Raw genomic sequence first — 19,245 nt, 5'->3', positions numbered from 1 at the left:
TTTGCCCAGGCTATTTAAACTTAACTGCAGAGTGTCAGCATGTTAAACATTGATTTACATAAAATGATAACTGCCCACTTTCTTGTAAATGTTATAAAAACTACAGAGATTAACTAAAAAATGCACACAGAAGTTTGCTTTAAGTTCCACAAGGGTAGTTTATTTTTGTTATAAATAAATACAGTATTCCCCACTTTCTTAGATACCAGATCTCTGCCCAGATTTTACCCAGTTTCATCTTGCTGCTTTCTAATCTCCTATGTATGTAATATACTTTGACCATTTAAATATATTAAGACACTTGAGTTTTTAGTGCCCTTTGAGTTACTTTCTCTGGTCCCAATTTTCTCTAATCTTCATTTTTTCATTTTAGCTATTTTATATTTAGAAATAGATTTTGAATGAAGCTCAAAGGACAAACCCAAATAAAATTTTGTTGTACCTCTAATATATTGTGGTTGCTTACCCAGTAACATTTTTAGATGCTTTTCTGAATAAATGTGAAGTTTAAGATCTTTGGAGCTTTAAGCATATAATGTTTTTCTGGGCAATTTCTCCCTATCCAAACTACAAGGGACTTCTTTCATCAAAACAAAAAAGATACATCAACTACAAAGTAATGATTTTGATGGACTAGGCTACGAAATTTGTCCATGCTTTCCTCCCTCTTACAGTTTAATAGCAATTGCAGTGCCCTTTGCCCTTACTGCACTAGAAAATGACCCAAGGCAGTGACTGACATCTGATTTTTCTATTAATTATGCCATCACTGTCATTTCCAGTTGAATCTTTTGTTGGACATCAGAAATTTTTCTTACATGAATAAAATTTAAGCATACAATTTAGGCTGCAGTTTCTCAAAATATTGTATTAAAAATAACCAATTATATGCTCTTATAAATTGTCATTATAACATATCCAGTTAGTGTAGAAATTGGTATTTGTTAAAAACTACTACATGTTAGTCTTTGACATACATTCTTCTACTTTTTGGACCCTCATATTATTAAAAACACCTTTGAGTAGGGCCATGATTTACTTTATATCCATTTTTATACTACGTAGTAGAAGAAAATTCTAACTTGTTATTTCATACTATGATATGTACTGTGTGGCACATATTATATAGTTGATCCAGTTCTACTTGTAGATGAATTGAAAGAAAGGCTTAAGAAAGTTCTTAGGGTTTGTGTGTGTGGTTTTACTGTAAAAATATCATTTTTGTATTGAACTAACCCCAGTATACATAAAATCTGTATTTGGCCTGGTATGTATGTTTGCCAGGAATCTTTGGCAGACCCTAATACTTACAATATAGATGAGCCATGTGTTTCACACTTTTCTTTTTTTTTACAACCTTCAGAAATATTCTCTTGTTCATCAGAGTGCTTCCCCTAAGCCAAGAAGTTTCAATGATAACCCCAGAGTAACTTTGCCCAAGTCTCTCCATAAATGTAACTTAGGACTGCAAGTGGTGTATTTTTATACTCTTGCCCCATACCAAGTAAATCTCAAGATTTATTTTAAGGGAGTGGCCTTCACTGCTTCAAGTGTCTAGCATTTAAGAACGGATAAGATTTTTAATGGTGATCCTAATTTTTTTTAACTTGCTTGTTTTCTCTTGTAACTAAATGTTTTTATTGATTTCATTTTAAGGTATATTATAATCAATCCAAAGTATGGCTTTGTTTTTAGTATAACCAGTCAAATGAAACTTACAGTCTTATGGCATTATCAGATTTATTACCAAATATTATTTAATTTTTTTAAGTTAATAAACCCAATCTAGTAGTTTCTTATTTTCAACTTATATTTTAGATTCTGGGGGTACATGTACAGGTTTGTTACTAAGATACATTGTATGATGCTGGTATTTGGAGTACGATTGAACCTTTCATCCAGGAAGTAAGCACAGTACCTAACAGGTGCTTTTTAACGTGTGCCTCCCTTCCTCTATCCCCACTCTTTTATTTCCCAGTGTCTGTGCCCATCTTTATGTCTCTGCGTACTCCATGTTTAGCTCCCATTTATAAATGAGAACACAGTATTTGGTTTTCTGCATTAGTTCATATAGGATACTGGCCGCCTGCTACATCCATGTTGCTGCAAAGAACATGATTTCATTCTTTTTGTGTCTATATAGTATTCCATGGCATATAAATACCACATTTTCTTTATCCAGTGCACTGTTGATGGGCACCTGGGTTGGTTCCATGTCTTTGCTATTGCAAACCGTGCTGCAGTGAACATATGGGTACATGTGTCTTTTTGATAGAATGAATTATTTCTCTTTGGGTATATGCCCAGCAATAGGATTGCTAGGTTGAATGGTAGTTAAACTCTTTAATTCTTTGAAAAATCTCCAAACTTCTTTCCACAGTGGTGTCATTGTGGTTTTGACTTGCATTTCTCTGATGATTAACAATCAGCATTTTTTCATATGTTTGTTGGCCACATGTATGTCTTTTTTTTTTTGAGAAGTGTCTGCTCATGTCCTTTGCCCATTTTTAATGAGGTTGTTTTTGCTTGTTAATTTAAGTTCCATATAAACTCTGGATATTAGGGCTTTGTCAGATGCATAGTTAGCAAATATCTTCTCCTATTCTGTAGATTGTCTGTGATAGTTTCTCTTGCTTTGCAGAAACTCTTTAGTTTAATTAGGTCCTATTGTCAATTTTTGTTTTTGTTGCAGTTGCTTTTGGGGATTAGTCATAAATTCTTTCCCAAGGCCAGTGTCGAGAAGGTGATTTCCTAGGTTTTCTTCTAGGATTTTCATAGTTTGAGGTCTTACATTTACATCTTTTTTTTTTTTTTTTTTTTTGAGACGGAGTCTCGCTCTGTCGCCCAGGCTGGAGTGCAGTGGCGCAATCTCGGCTCACTGCAAGCTCTGCCTCCCAGGTTTACGCCATTCTCCTGCCTCAGCCTCCCGAGTAGCTGGGACTACAGGCGCCCGCCATCTCGCCCGGCTAGTTTTTTGTATTTTTTAGTAGAGACGGGGTTTCACCGTGTAGGCCAGGATGGTCTCGATCTCCTGACCTCGTGATCCACCCGTCTCAGCTTCCCAAAGTGCTGGGATTACAGGCTTGAGCCACTGCGCCTGGCCTACATTTACATCTTTAATCCACCTTATTAATTTTTGTATGGCAATAGGTAGGGGTCCAGTTTCATTCTTCTGCACATGGATAGCCAGTTATCCCAGCACCATTAATGTAATAGGGAGTCTTTTTCCTATGGCTTATTTTTATCAACTTTGTGTAGATTAGATGGCTGTAGGTTTGTGTCTTTATTTCTGGACTCTATTCTGTACCATTGTGTGTGTTTTTTGTACTGATACCATGCAGTTTTGGTTACTGTAGCCTGTAGTATAGTTGGATTTGGAGTAATGTGATGTTGCCAGCTTTGTTCTTTTTGCTTAGCATTGCTTTGGCTATTTGGGGCATTTTTTGGTTCCATATGAATTTTAGAATGCTTTTTGCTAGTTCTGTAAAAAATGACATTGTAGTTTGATAGGAATAGTACTGAATCTATAAATTGCTTTGGGTAGTATGACCATTTTAACTATACTGATTCTACCAGTCCATGAGCATGGAATGTTATTCCATTTGTTTGTCATCTCTGATTTCTTTCAGCAGTGTTTTGTAGTTCTCCTTGTAAAAATCTTAAACTAACTTAGATGCATTCCTAGGTATTTTACTCTTTTTTGACTGTTATAAATGGGATTGCATTCTTGATTTGGCTCTCAGCTTGAATATTACTGGTGTATAGAAATGCTACTGATTTTTGTACATTGATTTTAAATCCTGAACCTTTACCAAAGTTATCAGCTCCAGGAGCCTTTTGGCAGAGTCTTCAGGGTTTTCTAGGTATAGAATAGTAAGTGAAAAGAGATCATTTGATTACTTCTTTTCCTATTTGGAAGCCTTTTATTTCTTTCTCTTACCTGATTGTTCTGACTAGGATTTCCAGTACTATGTTAAATTGGAATGGTGACATTGGGCATCCTTGTCTTATTGCATTAAGGGGAATGCTTCCAGCTTTTGCCCATTTGGTATGATGTTGGCTGTAGGTTTGTCATAGAGGGCTCTTTCTTATTTTGAGGTATGTTCCTTTGATACCTAGTTTGGTGAAGGTTTTTATCATGAAGAGATGTTGGATTTTATCGCAACTTCTTCTGCATCTATTGAGATGATCTTTTTTTTGTTTGTTTATGTGGTGAATCACATTTATTGATTTGCGTATGTTGAACAAGCCTTGCATCCCAGAAATAAAGCCTACTTGATTGTGGTGAGTTAACTTTTTGATGTGCAGCTGGATTCAGTTTGCTAGTGTTTTGTTGAGGATTTTTGTATCTGTGTTCATCAGGGATATTGGCCTGTAGTTTTGTTGTTGTTGTTGTTGTTGTTGTTGTGTCTCTACCAGGTTTTGGTATTAGAATGATGTTTTCCTTGTAGAATAAGTTAGGGATGAGGCCCTCTTTCTCGACTGCTTTTTTAGAATAGTTTTAGTAGGATTAGTACCAGCTCTTCTTTGTACATCTGGTAGAATTTGGCTGTGAATCCATCTGGTCAAGGGCTTTTTTCAGTTGGTGGGTTTGTTATTACTGATTCAATTTCAGAACTTGTTATTGGTCTGTTCAGAATTTCAGTTTCTTCCTGGTTCAATCTAGGGAGGTTGTGTGTTTCCATTTCCACATATATACTTACTCCAAATAATGGCTTTATATATACGGGGGTTAGCTGAAAACAAAAATGATACTTTCATAGTAAACTCCACCCCCGCCCCGACACACACACACATAAACCCTAAGATTTTTTAAAGCCTTTGTTCCAATTTATCCATTTCCTCTAGATTTTCTACTTTGTATGCATAGCGGTACTTGTAATAGTGTGAAGATCTTTTTTATTCCTGTGGAATCTCTTGTAATGTCATCTTTGACATTTCTTACTGTGTTTATTTGGGTCTTCACTCTTTTTTTCTTTGTTAATCTAGCTAGTGGTCGGTCAGTCTTGTTTATCCTTTCAAGTAACCAACTTTTATAAACTAGGTTTTAAGCTAAGTAAGATTTCTCTACTTCTATTAAGGAAGAAGTAGCGTTACACCACAGATTCATGAACACTTCTGTGGAGCTCCTATATTGACTGCTAATCTTCTATATGCTCCAGTGGGTCAGGAGTTTATATAAAGTAAAGTTGCATTAACTAAGTCGCTTTAACATAGTGATTGCTTAACTAAATGATTCAGTTCAGTTAACCCCTTCCTGAAGATATTTTGAAAAATTAATTAGTATTATTTCTTGCTCCGGTCAGTACGGCACAATTGGGTTCACTTGTACTTTCTGAGCTGTATTCAAAACCATCAGTTTTCTCATTTAGGACTATATATAAGTAGTGAGAAATTAATTACAAACTGAGTCATAGAAAATGTTTTTGTTTAATCCTCCAGCTTGTTACTCTTTCTTTCTTGTTCTAATGTGCAGTAATGCATTCTAAACCATTTAAAGTTATGACTAATTGAGGTTTTCACAGTACTGTTTCAGTGTATTGATTTGGCACATGTGTGTTCTCTTTTACATTGTCAACAGTACATTTTATGATTTGGATCAAGATTTCACTGGGATACTTCCGGTTGCTTAAAGAGTTTCTTTATGTATTGGTGTCCTTCCTTTTTAAAATGTTATCACTCCTCTATTAAGTTGCGATATCCAAATTTAAAATATTCTAAAAACATGTTCTCCTGCAAGTTGAGGTAATGATAGTTGTTATATGGTAATTACTATAATATATGCCAGGAACTGTTCTAAGCATTTTACATATTTAATTCTCACAACAACCCTGTGAGGTAGGGACTAATATTATCCTCATTTTACAGAAGGGGAAATGAAGAGTCAGGGAGTTAACTTGCACAGATATCCAGCTACAACATGGCAGAACCAGGACTTAAACCCAAATATGCTGATTTCAGGTTTCTGCTCTTTAGTCCTGTATCATACCATGCCTCCAGTAGAGCATGGTAAACTAATTAGAATAGTTCTATCATGATTCTGTTTCTGTTTTGAAATATTAACTAAAAATTTTTGAATTTCTCAGTACCCCATTTATTATAGAACACAGTAAGAATGGAACCATTCTAACATTGGACATTGAGATATCGTTCCCACCACCATATCTGTCCTCCACAGACTATATGGTGTGTCATTTTAAGGACAGAGGATCTAAAAATGATTTTTAAAGGTGATTTACATTTACTCTTCCCTTTGCAAAATGGTTTGTATCCCTAATAATTTGAACAGGTACATTTCTTCTTTGATATAAATTACATTTCTTGCCTTTCCTTGGAGTTCTGAGTACTTTCCCTCTGAGAGAACAATGTAATTCTTATTTAGTCACTAAAACAAAAATAACTTCAGGAGTATGAATAAGTCTACTAAAAAGTCTATAGGATCCATGTTGTAGTTTGATTAGAAGATGTTCCATACCAAGTAAAGGTAAAAGATAATTAATTTATATATAATATGAAAATGGATGCTTTAGGTTTATAGAGTAATCAATATAAATCTTCCTTATAAAAGGGAAATTTCCCACTTATAATTTATGTGAAGTAAAGTTTTTCATTTCATCTTCCCAAATGTTTTTAGTCCCAAGCAGTATTTATGTTAGTACCTATGTAAAGGTGAAAAGCGAATTTTTCTACTGGTACTACTAATACTATTTTTAGCATGTAATCTGCTATCATCTTCCTATCTTGATAAGTGGCTTTGAACAAGTGTAAATAGTGTAATTCTCTTCATTATATATACTACCATGATTTAGATTAATCTTAAACCACAGTTTGTAATCCATTATTCCAAGCTTAGATTTTTTTTCAGTTTATAGTAAGAGTAATTTGCCTTACATAACCAATGAAATTGTTGCATTTAGAGTGAAAGTGAGACAAAAAAATAATTTATAGAAGAATTTACAAAAGTGATTTACTCCAATTGTTTTAACATACCATTATAATACTTTGTATAAGGAATAACTATAATGAAGTTTCTGGCCTATTTGTAGGCAAAATTAATTGGGAATAGGTTCCTCTGGATCCTTTGCTTTCAGAAAAAAAAAGTTTTTTTCTCCTCTTCCATGTCACTTTATCATAATTGCTAAATAAAATATTTCTCCCATCTTAATAGTTTTAGAAAGTAAAAATACTTCTTGAATAAACTATGTAGCGCAGACCTTCCCATTACAGTTCATTTCTATGTATTTTTTAAAATGTCCACAGCTCGAAAAACAAAGAAAAAAATAAAAGGAATTCAGCAGGCCACTGCGGGAGTCTCACAAGAAACCTCTGAAAATCCTGCTAACAAAACAATAGTTCCTGCAACGTTACCACAACTCACCCCTACCCTGGTGTCACTGTTGGAGGTTATTGAACCTGAAGTGTTATATGCAGGATATGATAGCTCTGTTCCAGACTCAACTTGGAGGATCATGACCACGCTCAACATGTTAGGAGGGCGGCAAGTGATTGCAGCAGTGAAATGGGCAAAAGCGATACCAGGTAAGATGCAAAAGATAAAAGAGCAACTATATAAACCTTTGTGTTTTCTTCAGCAAAAACATTTTGGCTTTTATATCATCCTGAACCCGTGGCTTATCTTCTTTCTCTTATTCAGTTCTGGGGACTATGAAGGGGAGAGTCAGGTGAATACAGGTGATAGGGAGTTTATAATAACACATTTACATTACTCCCTGCTTTTCAAATCATTATGCACAGGATGGTAATTTCACATAGGATGATGTAATATCAGAACTCGAGTTACGGGACTCACTCAAAACTCCTTTGACACTGAAGTTTGGGGAAAGAAAATGTTTTTAGTTAATTCCGTTTGTTTTCCTTCATTGTGCCACTTTTAAAAATTAGGTTGTTTGTAAGACTGGTAAACATCAAGTATGTTGACTCAAAATTTGTACTAAAGTAGAATGATTTTAACCCTTCACTAAATGAAATACTACACATTGAATGTAATTTTAAAGATAATTTTAAATAAAAGTTTCCCTATTGGAATTTGGTGTGGAACAGCGGAGGTGTTAGTGTCAGCTTTGACTTTAAAGACGGGGAATTGACAAGCCTGAACAAGAAAGTAACCTGACCTCCTGTCATCCATGTTTTAGTAAGGGGGGAAGAGGTGTGAATAGCAGGGCAAATGTTTTACTTAACTCACTGATTAATACCTCAAGCCAAGATTCTTTTCTCTTTTTTAAAATTGATACATAATAGTTGTACATATTTACTGTATATATTTATATTTAGGGGGTACATGTAATAATTTGATAAAAGCATACAACATGTAAGGATCAAATCAGAGTAACTGGGATATGCATCACCTCAAACATTTGTTTGGGGAACATTCCAAATCTTCTCTTTTAGCTATTTTGAAATATACAGTAAATTATTGTTAACTATAGTCATCCTATTGTGCTACTGAACACTAAAACTTATTTCTTCTAACTATTTTTGCACCCATCAACAAATCCCCCTTCATCCCCATCACACTGGTAATCGCCAAGCCAAGAATTTTGGCTATTTTACTATTTAGTTCATGTTTACTTAAGCAGACAAAGGTGACAAAACTGGCTTTTTTTTTTTTTTTTTCTTTCACATTGAAAGCTATTAGAAAGCACAGAGCGGGCTGGATGTGATGGCTCACGCCTGTAATCCCAGCACTTTGGGAGGCCCAGGTGGGTGGATCACTTGAGGTCAGGAGTTCAGGACCAGCCTGGCCAGCATAGCAAAACCCCATCCCTCTACTAAAAATACAAAAATTGGCCAGGCATGGTGGTACGCACCTGTATTCCCAACTACTTGGGAGGCTGGCACTTAGAATCGCTTGAACCCAGGAAGCGGAGGTTGCAGTGAGCCAAGATGGCGCCATTGCACTCCAGCCTGGGCGACAGAGCGAGACTCTGTCTCAAAAAAAAAAAAAAAAAGAAAAAAAGCACAGAGGGTTTGAGTCTTGAAGTGTCAGATGACAGAGGAAAACTGTGTCTACCTAGTATTTAATTTCCATTTTCTGTTAGGGGTCCCCTTGTTTTGACAGGGCTAATTGATCTCATTGCTCTTTGGCAATTCCCACAGAGATGATGATCTTAGAATGTTGCCTCATACCTTTATTTCTCTTAATTCAGGTTTCAGGAACTTACACCTGGATGACCAAATGACCCTACTGCAATACTCCTGGATGTTTCTTATGGCATTTGCCCTGGGGTGGAGATCATATAGACAATCAAGTGCAAACCTGCTGTGTTTTGCTCCTGATCTGATTATTAATGAGTAAGTTGTATGTGAGTCATTTTCCCTCTATTCATAGGGTATTTTTAACCAGCTGATGTTTTCCTGATTGACTGCTATGGTGATAATTCAGGACTGAAACAATCCTACTAGGTATCTGGGATGTAGGCAAACTGGAAATAGAGTTATGAGTGCTTGGGGCAGGATAAGTGTAATGTAGAGCAAATGTACATGTGGCATTATTACTGTCCCAGGACATGTTTAAGGATATTTAACAGCATCTCTGAGGTTAGTAAAGTGTGTCGCAAGCAACAAGGAATCTTACTGTGCTATTATTTACATAAGGCTATTCCAGAAAGAAAAAGGAGCATGATAAAACTCATGTGGATTCAGTGGGGACAATTGTAGATGAGGATATCTAGGCTGATGGGGTGGGACATATGGACCCAGACACAAGAGGTGTCTGTTTGCATGGCAGGTGTCTATGGTTTAAATATGGGAACAAGTTTGTTTTAACTGAGAGAAGACCAAGCCTTGAAGATTTTATAAATCAGCTATTCTCTCATCCTCTAGGCTTATTCCTGTATCTGAGAAATATGTCAGGTGTCCATTTCCCCTTACCTCATTGCAGTTGTTTCCTCACTTGTTTTCTCCCTCCAGTGTGATGTTCATCATTAACATTAAGGATATTTAACAGCACCTCTGACAAGGTAGAAAGTGAGAAAAGCTAGGATGTGACTTCTGTGCTGTGTATCTGGTGATGTGAACACCAAGAGTCTAAGAGTCTAACAGCGACAGACTTTACTAACCTCAGAGATGCTGTTAAATATCCTTAATGTTCAGCAAACATGAACGTTGGCTAATGTTTGCTTCCTCTAGCACAGTATGACTGCACCACCTATCTCCCTAGCACACAGACTGTCTTTAGTATCTTCCCACTGACCCTCCAGTCCATACTCTGCATGATTTCAGGCTTCCCACAGTCTGACCTCACTTCCTCTCCCATTGTTGTCCTTCACACACTCTTCGTTCCCATCCATTCTTTCAAGCTTACTCTTAGACTCTTGGTGTTCACATCACCAGATACACAGCAGAGAAGTCATATTCTAGCTCTTCTCACTTTCTACCTTATATTACTACTTTTCGTACCCCTAGCTTATTGCTATTAGTACAGTGTAAACAGGGAGTTCACACACACATACCCCGGCCTAAGAAGAAGAAAAATGGAGATTTGTGTTTGTATAGAAAACAGAAGTCACCTTGACTTTTATTGCCAAAAAGAGGACTGTTCAAACTATTGCATCACAATGTAACAAGATTAGGTAGTTGGATCCAATTTTGAATTAACTGGTAAATATATTTAGTTTCTGGGGAAACTGAAGACATTAGTCATCAGAATCCTACCATGCTGTTTAAAAAATACCATGTTGGCAGTATTTATTTTTTAGTCACTTTCTAATATGTAATTTGAAGGCATTTAAGTGGAATTAAAAGCATAAACAGATTTATATGAAACACCAACTTATCCTTCTGGTTTACAAAACCTAATTTAAGGTTTTTATTATTAAGGCATTCAGATTTAGCTTTAAGCAGTCACAGCATAATCTAATCATGCCACATACATTCCTTATGTAAAGTGGGATTTATAAATTTTTTTCCTCAACAGATTTACATTAGTTTCATTTTCATTAAGGGATATGTACTTCCCATTCTTGTGTTCTCATGCTGCTGCACACAAGATGGGCAGTCCTTCACCTTTTTCTTTTCTTTCTTTTTTTTTGAGACGAGATTCACTCTGTCACCCAGGCTCAAGTGCAGTGGTGTGATCTGGCAACCTCTGCCTCCTGGGTTCAAGCGATTCTCTGACTCAGCCTCCCAAATAGCTGGGATTACAGGTGCACTCCACCACACTTGGCTAATTTTTTGCATTTTTAGTAGAGACGGGGTTTTGCCATATTGGCCAGGCTGGTCTTGAACTCCTGACCTCAAGTGATCCTCCCACTTTGGCCTCCCAAAGTGCTGGGATTACAGGTGTGAGCCACTGCACCCAGCCCTCCACCCTTTTTTCTTAGCCCCCTAGTTTCCATACTGCTCTGGTGTCTGTGACAGGCAGATTTTGCATATCAGAAAGTAAGCATTCAAGTTCTGACCCTCTGTAGAGCTATAAAACCGTCTCTCATGGTTGCCCTTAGGTCAGAACGTTGTGGAAAAAAAATTTTTGTTGTTGTTTTTACAGCCAACAAGAATGAGTTTTTACTTATTCTACTACACTACAACTTTATTGAAATTTTCAGTTATATGAATATAACCATGTACAATAAACTAAAGGAAAAAAGGTGCCTCCCAAAAAAGGAGTGCTTTACCTACTATTAAGGACTGGGGAGGTGCCTCTTCGGTAAGAGCAGATTTAAAATTTGAAGAGCCTGTGATCACTTTGGCAGCATATAATTCATGTTTGATTTATTTTATATAAAAGAATAAACCACGTATTCAGTAGAGAAAAATGATAACCTTTTTGTTGTTAAGTCCAAGATGACTTTCTGTCAGAAACTTAAAAAAAAAAAATCTTGAAACATTTTAAAAGCTGTGAACTGAGCACAGTTTCAGGCTTTTAGTGTCATTTCAGAAGTCAGGAAACTTTAGAGATCTATTTGAAAATCATAGATGGGTAATGACTTCAGAGTCATAAGCAACAATTGGTTTAGTACCTTTAGTTTAAAGAATATTAAGGCATATGCAAGGCAGATTTTGAGCATCAGAAGTCTAGAATCAAGTTCTAGGTCTGGCCCTCTGCATAACTGTGAACAGTGTCACACATTTTTGTCTTTAGGATGGAATGTTGTGAAAAAATTTACCTTTAAAAATCAAGTGTGTAGGACCTAAAATTGTGTTGTCTAATTGACCATATTCAAGTGATAAACCTTGATTTAAAATGAGCAACTTGTAATAAGTTCTATAAGAATTCTAACACTTTAATTAAATAATAATACATGGCATGCATGGTAGAAAATAATGTCTCCACTGTTACGTTAGATTATTCGTTAGTCTCTTTACGCAGCCAAAGATGCAGGAAGAAGTTTAAGGAAAGTTCTCCAAAATTCTGATTTTATAGGGAATTAGCAATAATATTATTGCAATAGTTTTTTTTCATTATAAGTTCATAGTTTTGCAAAACAAAACAAAAATGTACTTTTTTCAGGGAAGTAGCAGTATTTCTAACTAATACCCTGCTATTTATCTTTCACAGGCAGAGAATGACTCTACCCTGCATGTACGACCAATGTAAACACATGCTGTATGTTTCCTCTGAGTTACACAGGCTTCAGGTATCTTATGAAGAATATCTCTGTATGAAAACCTTACTGCTTCTCTCTTCAGGTTGGTAGAACACCTTTTCACTTTATGTCAAAAGCATGAACTATGAAAGCCTAGAAACAAAGGTTAATTTGTATATGTAATACTAATAATTATACCAAGTCTACTATTATTTCCTACTAGTCAGATGATTTTTATGAATGTAAATATTAGAAAGGCACAGTAAGTGATACCAAGATTAATAAGACAAATAGGTATAGCAGAAACAGAGAGGTATATGAACCGCATAGGGATCACTGTTGATAGGAATCTGTGTGGACGTTTTTCTCCTTCCTTCCTTTAATCTTTGATCATGGGAAGACATGGAAAAAGAAAGCTGACTACAGTGATTTTGTCTACTATACTGTTACTTGGTTAAAGATTTTAGTTACCTAATGAGTATTAGCATGTATAAGAAATTATGGGAGAAAAAGACGCATCCTAGAAAAGGTGTGCTTAATTACTACTGGGAATTGGTTAACATAGCATTGGAACTGGATTGTCAGAGATTCACTATCTAGAAAACGGCAACAAGAGTTTATAAAACAAACTTCTGTGAGATTACTTTTTAGCTAGCAAAGACAAAGATGTCAAAGTGATAAATAAACTATGATACATCCAGATGATGGAATACTATTGAGAACTAAAAAGAAATGAGCTATCAAGCCAGGAAAACACATGGAGGAACGTTAAATGCATACTACTAAGTGAAAAAAAGCTAATCTGAAAGAGTTACATACTGTGTGATTCCAACTATATAACATTACATAAAAGGCAAAATGTGAAGACAGCAAAAAAAAAAAAAAATCAGTGGTTGCCAGGGTTTAGAAGGAAGGGAGGGATAAATGTACAGAGCACAGAGGATTTTTAGGGCAGTGAAAATACTTCGTATGCTACTATAATGGTGGAAACATGTCATTATACATTTGTCCAAACCCAAAGAATGTCCACCACTGAGAGTGAACCCTCAACTATGGACTTTGGGTGGTAATGTGTGGGACAGGAGGTATATGAAAAATGTCTGTACCTTCCTCCCAATTTTGCTGTGAACTTAAAACTGCTCTAAAAAAGTCTTTTTTTAAAAAAGCTGTATGAACCAGTTGGTATTATAAACCTTAGGCCATTTCCAGTAAAAATTACATATCAATGTTTATTAAATACTGAGTTAATAGCTGAATACGTCTTTCATATACAAATACGTACATCTGCAGTTTTTAAAAGTCTTAATTCCATTAGTAACTGTGGTTTCACAGTTGCCAAATAACTGTAAGCTATGGATGTTGCATAAGACTATGACTTTATTTAACCATTTTGTATCTATTTAAAGATTTCCAGAGCACACATTTGTCTTAATGCTTTCACACTATTTTTGCTCAACAAAAAGTTATTTTATGTTAATGGATATAAGAAGTATTAATAATATTTCAGTCAAGGCAAGAGAACCTGGTAAAGATCATTGCTAGAGACATGTTTAATGTTACCTGTAGCAGTACACTTGTTAAAGAAGTGATTAAGCAGTTATGTCAAATTCTGATCATAACTTTGATTGATACCATGAAGGTATAATTCAGTGCCTAGATACAACTTTATTTAAAAAAAAAAAAAAAAGTGGTTTCAGTTGCATACATCCCAGACTAATTGAGCTATATGATTTTTTTTCATTGTAAATAATAAGTAAATTGGCCCAGTACATATCACAAGTTCTTCTTTTTAAAAAATAACAGAAACATACAGATGGAAATATATACCTTAAGATATAGACTTCTACTATGATAGACTACTGGAATAGGTACTATTCCACCAAAAATTTGGTAACTTCCCACCAAAAATGCTAGACTAAAACAATTAAGAACTAAGTGAAGGCAGGAACCCACAGAGGTAAGTGGAACTCAAGCCAACTTGCTCTTTGAGGGCATTTGTAGAACCTGGTAAATTAGTAAGTTGGAGTTTTTTTAAGTTTATAATCTTTTTAAAAATGATTTCAATAGGATTTTTGGGGAACAGGTAGTGTTAGGTTACATGAGTAAGTTCTTTAGTGGTGATTTCTGGAATTTTGGTGCACCCATCACCTGAGTGGTATACACTGTACCCAATGTATAGTCTTTCATCCCTCACTCCCCTCCCCAACCCCAGTCCCCAAAGTCCATTATATCATTCTCATGCCTTTGCATCTTCATAGTTTAGCTCCCACTTATAAGTGAGAACATGCAATATTTGGTTTTCCATTCTTGAGTTACTTCACTTATAATAATGGTTTCCAGTTCCATCCAGGTTGCTGCAAATGCCATTATTTTTTTCCTTTTTGTGGCTGAGTAGTAGTCCATGGTATATATATACCACATTTTCTTTATCCACTCAGTGATTGATGGGCATTTGGGCTGGTTCTGTATATTTAGTAAGTTTAAAAACAAGAGATGGAAATATAAATGCAGTTTAAAAGGCAGTGGATTGGTCTGAAAACAGATTGGACACATTTGAAGAAACACTTGAAATGTATATCTGAAAAAATCAGCCAGAATACAATTGTTTTTAATAATTGTGTATATGTTTGTGTATATAAACCACAAGGGAGATCTGTAGGTACTGAAAATCACAACTGGAAAATGGCAACAAAGCTATAGAAACTGGAAAAACAATGACTTTTCTTAGATCCCTCAGAGAATGGAGGTCATAGGACAAACCACCACCTCAAAATCTAGAACAGACAAATACAGAAAAGCAGCCAAGATCCGCTTACTGGGGAAAGATGCCACTGAAGCCAGGAAGACTGGGCAATTTTGATGAATGGCTGGAGGCTGAGCGAGGACTAGTTTCAGAGTTAAAAACTCCCAGGGACCCAGTCTTAGTGGGGGTTTCCTGCAATTTCTTGGGTTTACCCCACAGAATTTCTAATTTCCAGAAACTCCACAAGATTCTTAGGGTGAAGAATTCCCTCCTTTTTCTGGTAGAAGTAGGGGGAAGATAAAAATTGGAAATATGTAGGAGAGTGTTCACAACAAAGGCCTGCACTGTAAGGAAAACTAATTCAACAGACCCTAATGTGACCTGGGGGGAAGGCAAATTGAGGATTCTGGCCCTGTCTTAGCCTTCTTGTCTCACTTCTGAAAATCACAGCCCAGGGATTCAGACCCACTAAAAACAACTGAGATTTAATCATAAAGATTATAAAATACTTCACCTCCCCCTCCCCAAAACCTTACCACCATATAAACAGGGCTCCAGGATAAAATAACAGTGGATTACAACTGAGAGAGCTGCAGGACACAAGCTGTTTAAGGAGTTCTTAGGAAACCCAAAGACAACAGAAGAAAAAGTAAATAAAAACAAGGAAACTAGAGGAAACTGAAGCCTCTAGTACCTACAACTACAGCAAACATTAAATACAGCCTACCTCCTAGCCAGATTAGCATGAAACCTCATGTCAAATTACTTCAGTTTTGATATATCGTGTCCAGCTTTCAACAAAAAACCATAAGGCATGCCTAAAATGCAAGAAAAAAAACCCCAGTCTGAAGAGACAAAACAAGCGTCAGAAGCAGTCCTCAGATATGACACAATATTTCAGGTATCAGATAGGGAATTTACAATACCTATGATTAGTAGGTTAAAGGCTCCAGTGGAAAAAGTAGACAATATGCAAGAAGTGATGTATGCAGAGAGATGGAAACTCTAAAAATAAATACTAAGGAATGCTGTAAGGAAATGCAGAATGATGTTGATGGGCTCATCAGTAGACTGAGCACAGCCAAGCAAAGAGTCAGTGAGCTTGAAGATAGGTCAAAGGAAACTCCCCCAAACTCACATGCAATATGCTGAATAGAAAAGTTATAAACATGGTAGACATTAATCCAGCTATATCAGTAATTACTTTAGATTTGAATGTTCTAAGTACACCAATCACCTATTTTTTAACTAGGAGGTGAAAATAAAGTTTGCCACCAGATGGTCACTAAAAAATTATTGGAGGGTATACTTAGGCTAAAGAAAAATAATCCTGGCCAGGAGTGGTGGCTCTCACCTGTAATCCCAACACTTTGGGAGGCAGGCGGATCACAGGGTCAAGAGATCAAGACCATCCTGGCTGACGTGGTAAAACCCCATCTCTACTAAAAATACAAAAATTACCTGGGGATGGTGTTGTATGCCTGTAGTCCCAGCTACTCAGGAGGCTGAGGCAGGAGAATCGCTTGAACCTGGGACATGGAGGTTGCAGAGAGCCAAGATCGCGCCACTGCACTCCAGCCTGGTGACAGAGCAAGACTCCATCTCAGAAAAAAAATAAAAGTAATCCCATCTTTAAGAAGGACTGAAGAATAAGGAAAGTGGCAAATAATGTAGATACATTTAAACTGACATTTACTGTGTATATAAAATAACAACAGTAACAATTTCCTTGAGGGTTAAAAAACTAGAACTAAAGTATATTTAAGTTTCAAGGATGGCAACTAGAAATAGGATATGCAGGGTATGCAAAGTACCAAACCATCAGGGGAAGAGAATACCTAAGAAAAACAATTCAAAAGAATGAAAGATGTGAGAGGAGGGAGAAAAATGCATAACAAGGGCATGAAAACAGGAAGTAACAGATAAGGTACAGTAGTACAGCTAAATTCAAACACAGCAGTAGTTTCATTAAATGTAGAGATGGGGCCAGGTGCAGTGGCTCACACCTGTAATCCCATTACTTTGGGAGGCTGAGGTGGGCAGATCACTTGAGGTGAGGAGTTCGAGACCAGCCTGACCAACATGGCGAAACCCCGACTCTACTAAAAATATAAAAAGTTAGCTAGGTGTGGTGGTGCATGCCTGTTATCCCAGCTACTCGGGAGGCTGAGGCACAAGAATCATTTGAACCTGGGAGGCGGAGGTTGCAGTGAGCCAAGATCGTGCCACTGCTCTCCAGCCTGGGTGACAGAGGAACATTGTCTCAAAAATAAAATAAGTGTAGAGATGGACTGAATGCTCCAAGCTAATCTGACAGGATTTTAGAACTAATCCAAATTTATGCTATTTAAAAGGGCTATATCTGAATAAAGATACTGAAAGGCTGAAGTAAAAGGATTGACTTTGCATAGTATAACATGGCAGACTTTTTCTGTAAAGGGCCAGATGGTAAATGTTGTTGGCTTTGCACAGTCTCTGTCACAGCTACTAAACTCTGCCCTTGTGGCAGGAACATAGTCATTGACAATACTCAAATAGAACAGGTGTGGCTGTGTTCCAATAAAACTTTATTTACAAATACAGGCTGCAAGTAGGTTTTGGCCCATAGGCCAAAGTTTGCTGGCCCCTATACTGACCAAAAGAAAACCGAAGGAGCTATGTTATTACCAAACAAAATAGATGTTAAGGCAAAATACTTATTAAAGCATTTGTTCACCAGGAAAAATAATTCAAAATATATATTTTCAAATTACATAATACAAAAATTCATAGAACAAGAATACTTAGATAAATCTTGTAAAAATAGATTTTACTATACCTTTCTCACAAATTAATCAAGCAGACAAAAAAATAAGGATATAGATGTACATTTCATCTCTATTGGGTCAGTACTGAGGTGTGAGATCATTGGGACATATGTTGTGTGTTTATTTTTACACAAACATATGAGTGTGTGTTTAAATTTATTTTTAAAACTGCCAAATTTTTCCACAATTGTTAACATTTACCAGAAGTGTATGAGACTTAAGATATGCTCTATATCCTCCTCAGTACTTGGTACTGTCAGCCTCTTTCATCGTAGGTATACTGATGATTAAAGATACTAAGCATCTTTTCATGGGCTTATTGGCCACCTATATTTCTTATTTGGTACTGTGCCTCTTTTAATCTTTTGCCCATTTTTTAACTGAATTATTTATCTTCTTATTGGGTTTTAAGAATTATTCAAATATTCTCAATATAGCCCTTTGTTAAATATATGTTTTGCATATGTTTTCTTTCAGTAAGTGGATTACATTTACAATTTTCTTAACAGAAAATGTAGAGATGAGCAAAAGTATATAATTCTGAAGAAAGCTTCATGTCTTTGTGTATTAAGAAAGTTTTGCTTAATCCAGGGTTAAAAAGATTTTCCACTATTTGTTTTCTTGTAGAAATTCTGTAGTTTCAGCTCACATGCTTAAGTATATGATGCAAGGTAAGGGACAAGGTTCATTTTTTTCCCCAAAATCCGTATCTGGTTGCTCCAGAACTTGACTCTCTTTTCCCTATTGAGTTACTTGGCAATTTTATAGAAAATCAGTTGTTTGTATATGTGTGGGTCTACTTTTAGACTCTTGTCTTACCCAGTGATCTGTATGCCTATATTCATATTGATAACATCCTGTCTTGATTACTATTGCATTACAGTAAATCTTAAAATTGGGTAATATGAATTCTCCCAATCTGTTGTTCTTTTCCAAACTGTTGTTTTGGATATTCTAGTTTCCTTGCATTTCCACTTTTTTTTTTTTTTTTTTGGATATTCTAGCTTCCTTACATTTCCACCTTTTTGTTTTGTTTTTTTTTTGAGATGGCCCAGGCTTCTGTTGCCCAGGCTGGAGTGCAGTGGCGTGATCTTGGCTCATCGCAGCCTCAGCCTCCCCAGTAGCTGGGATTGCAGGCACCCACCACCAC

At 36.1% G+C, this 19,245-nt stretch overlaps 1 protein-coding gene across 3 annotated transcripts in view; it reads left to right on the top strand.

Moving 5' to 3' along the window:
- Positions 1-19,245, top strand: part of NR3C1 (nuclear receptor subfamily 3, group C, member 1 (glucocorticoid receptor)) — a 150,816-nt gene that overhangs the window by 122,585 nt on the left and 8,986 nt on the right. For all 3 annotated transcript variants that reach the window (XM_011939752.1, XM_011939753.1, XM_011939754.1), the window contains 3 exons: positions 7,261-7,539; positions 9,168-9,312; positions 12,518-12,648. In XM_011939752.1, coding sequence (XP_011795142.1) covers positions 7,261-7,539; positions 9,168-9,312; positions 12,518-12,648 — 555 coding nt within the window. The remainder of the gene's footprint in view (positions 1-7,260; positions 7,540-9,167; positions 9,313-12,517; positions 12,649-19,245) is intronic.

The sequence above is a fragment of the Colobus angolensis genome, unplaced genomic scaffold, assembly GCF_000951035.1.
Source record: "Colobus angolensis palliatus isolate OR3802 unplaced genomic scaffold, Cang.pa_1.0 Scaffold183, whole genome shotgun sequence".
In the NCBI taxonomy this organism is placed as follows: domain Eukaryota; kingdom Metazoa; phylum Chordata; class Mammalia; order Primates; family Cercopithecidae; genus Colobus; species Colobus angolensis.
This window is presented reverse-complemented; position numbering and strand designations above follow the sequence as displayed.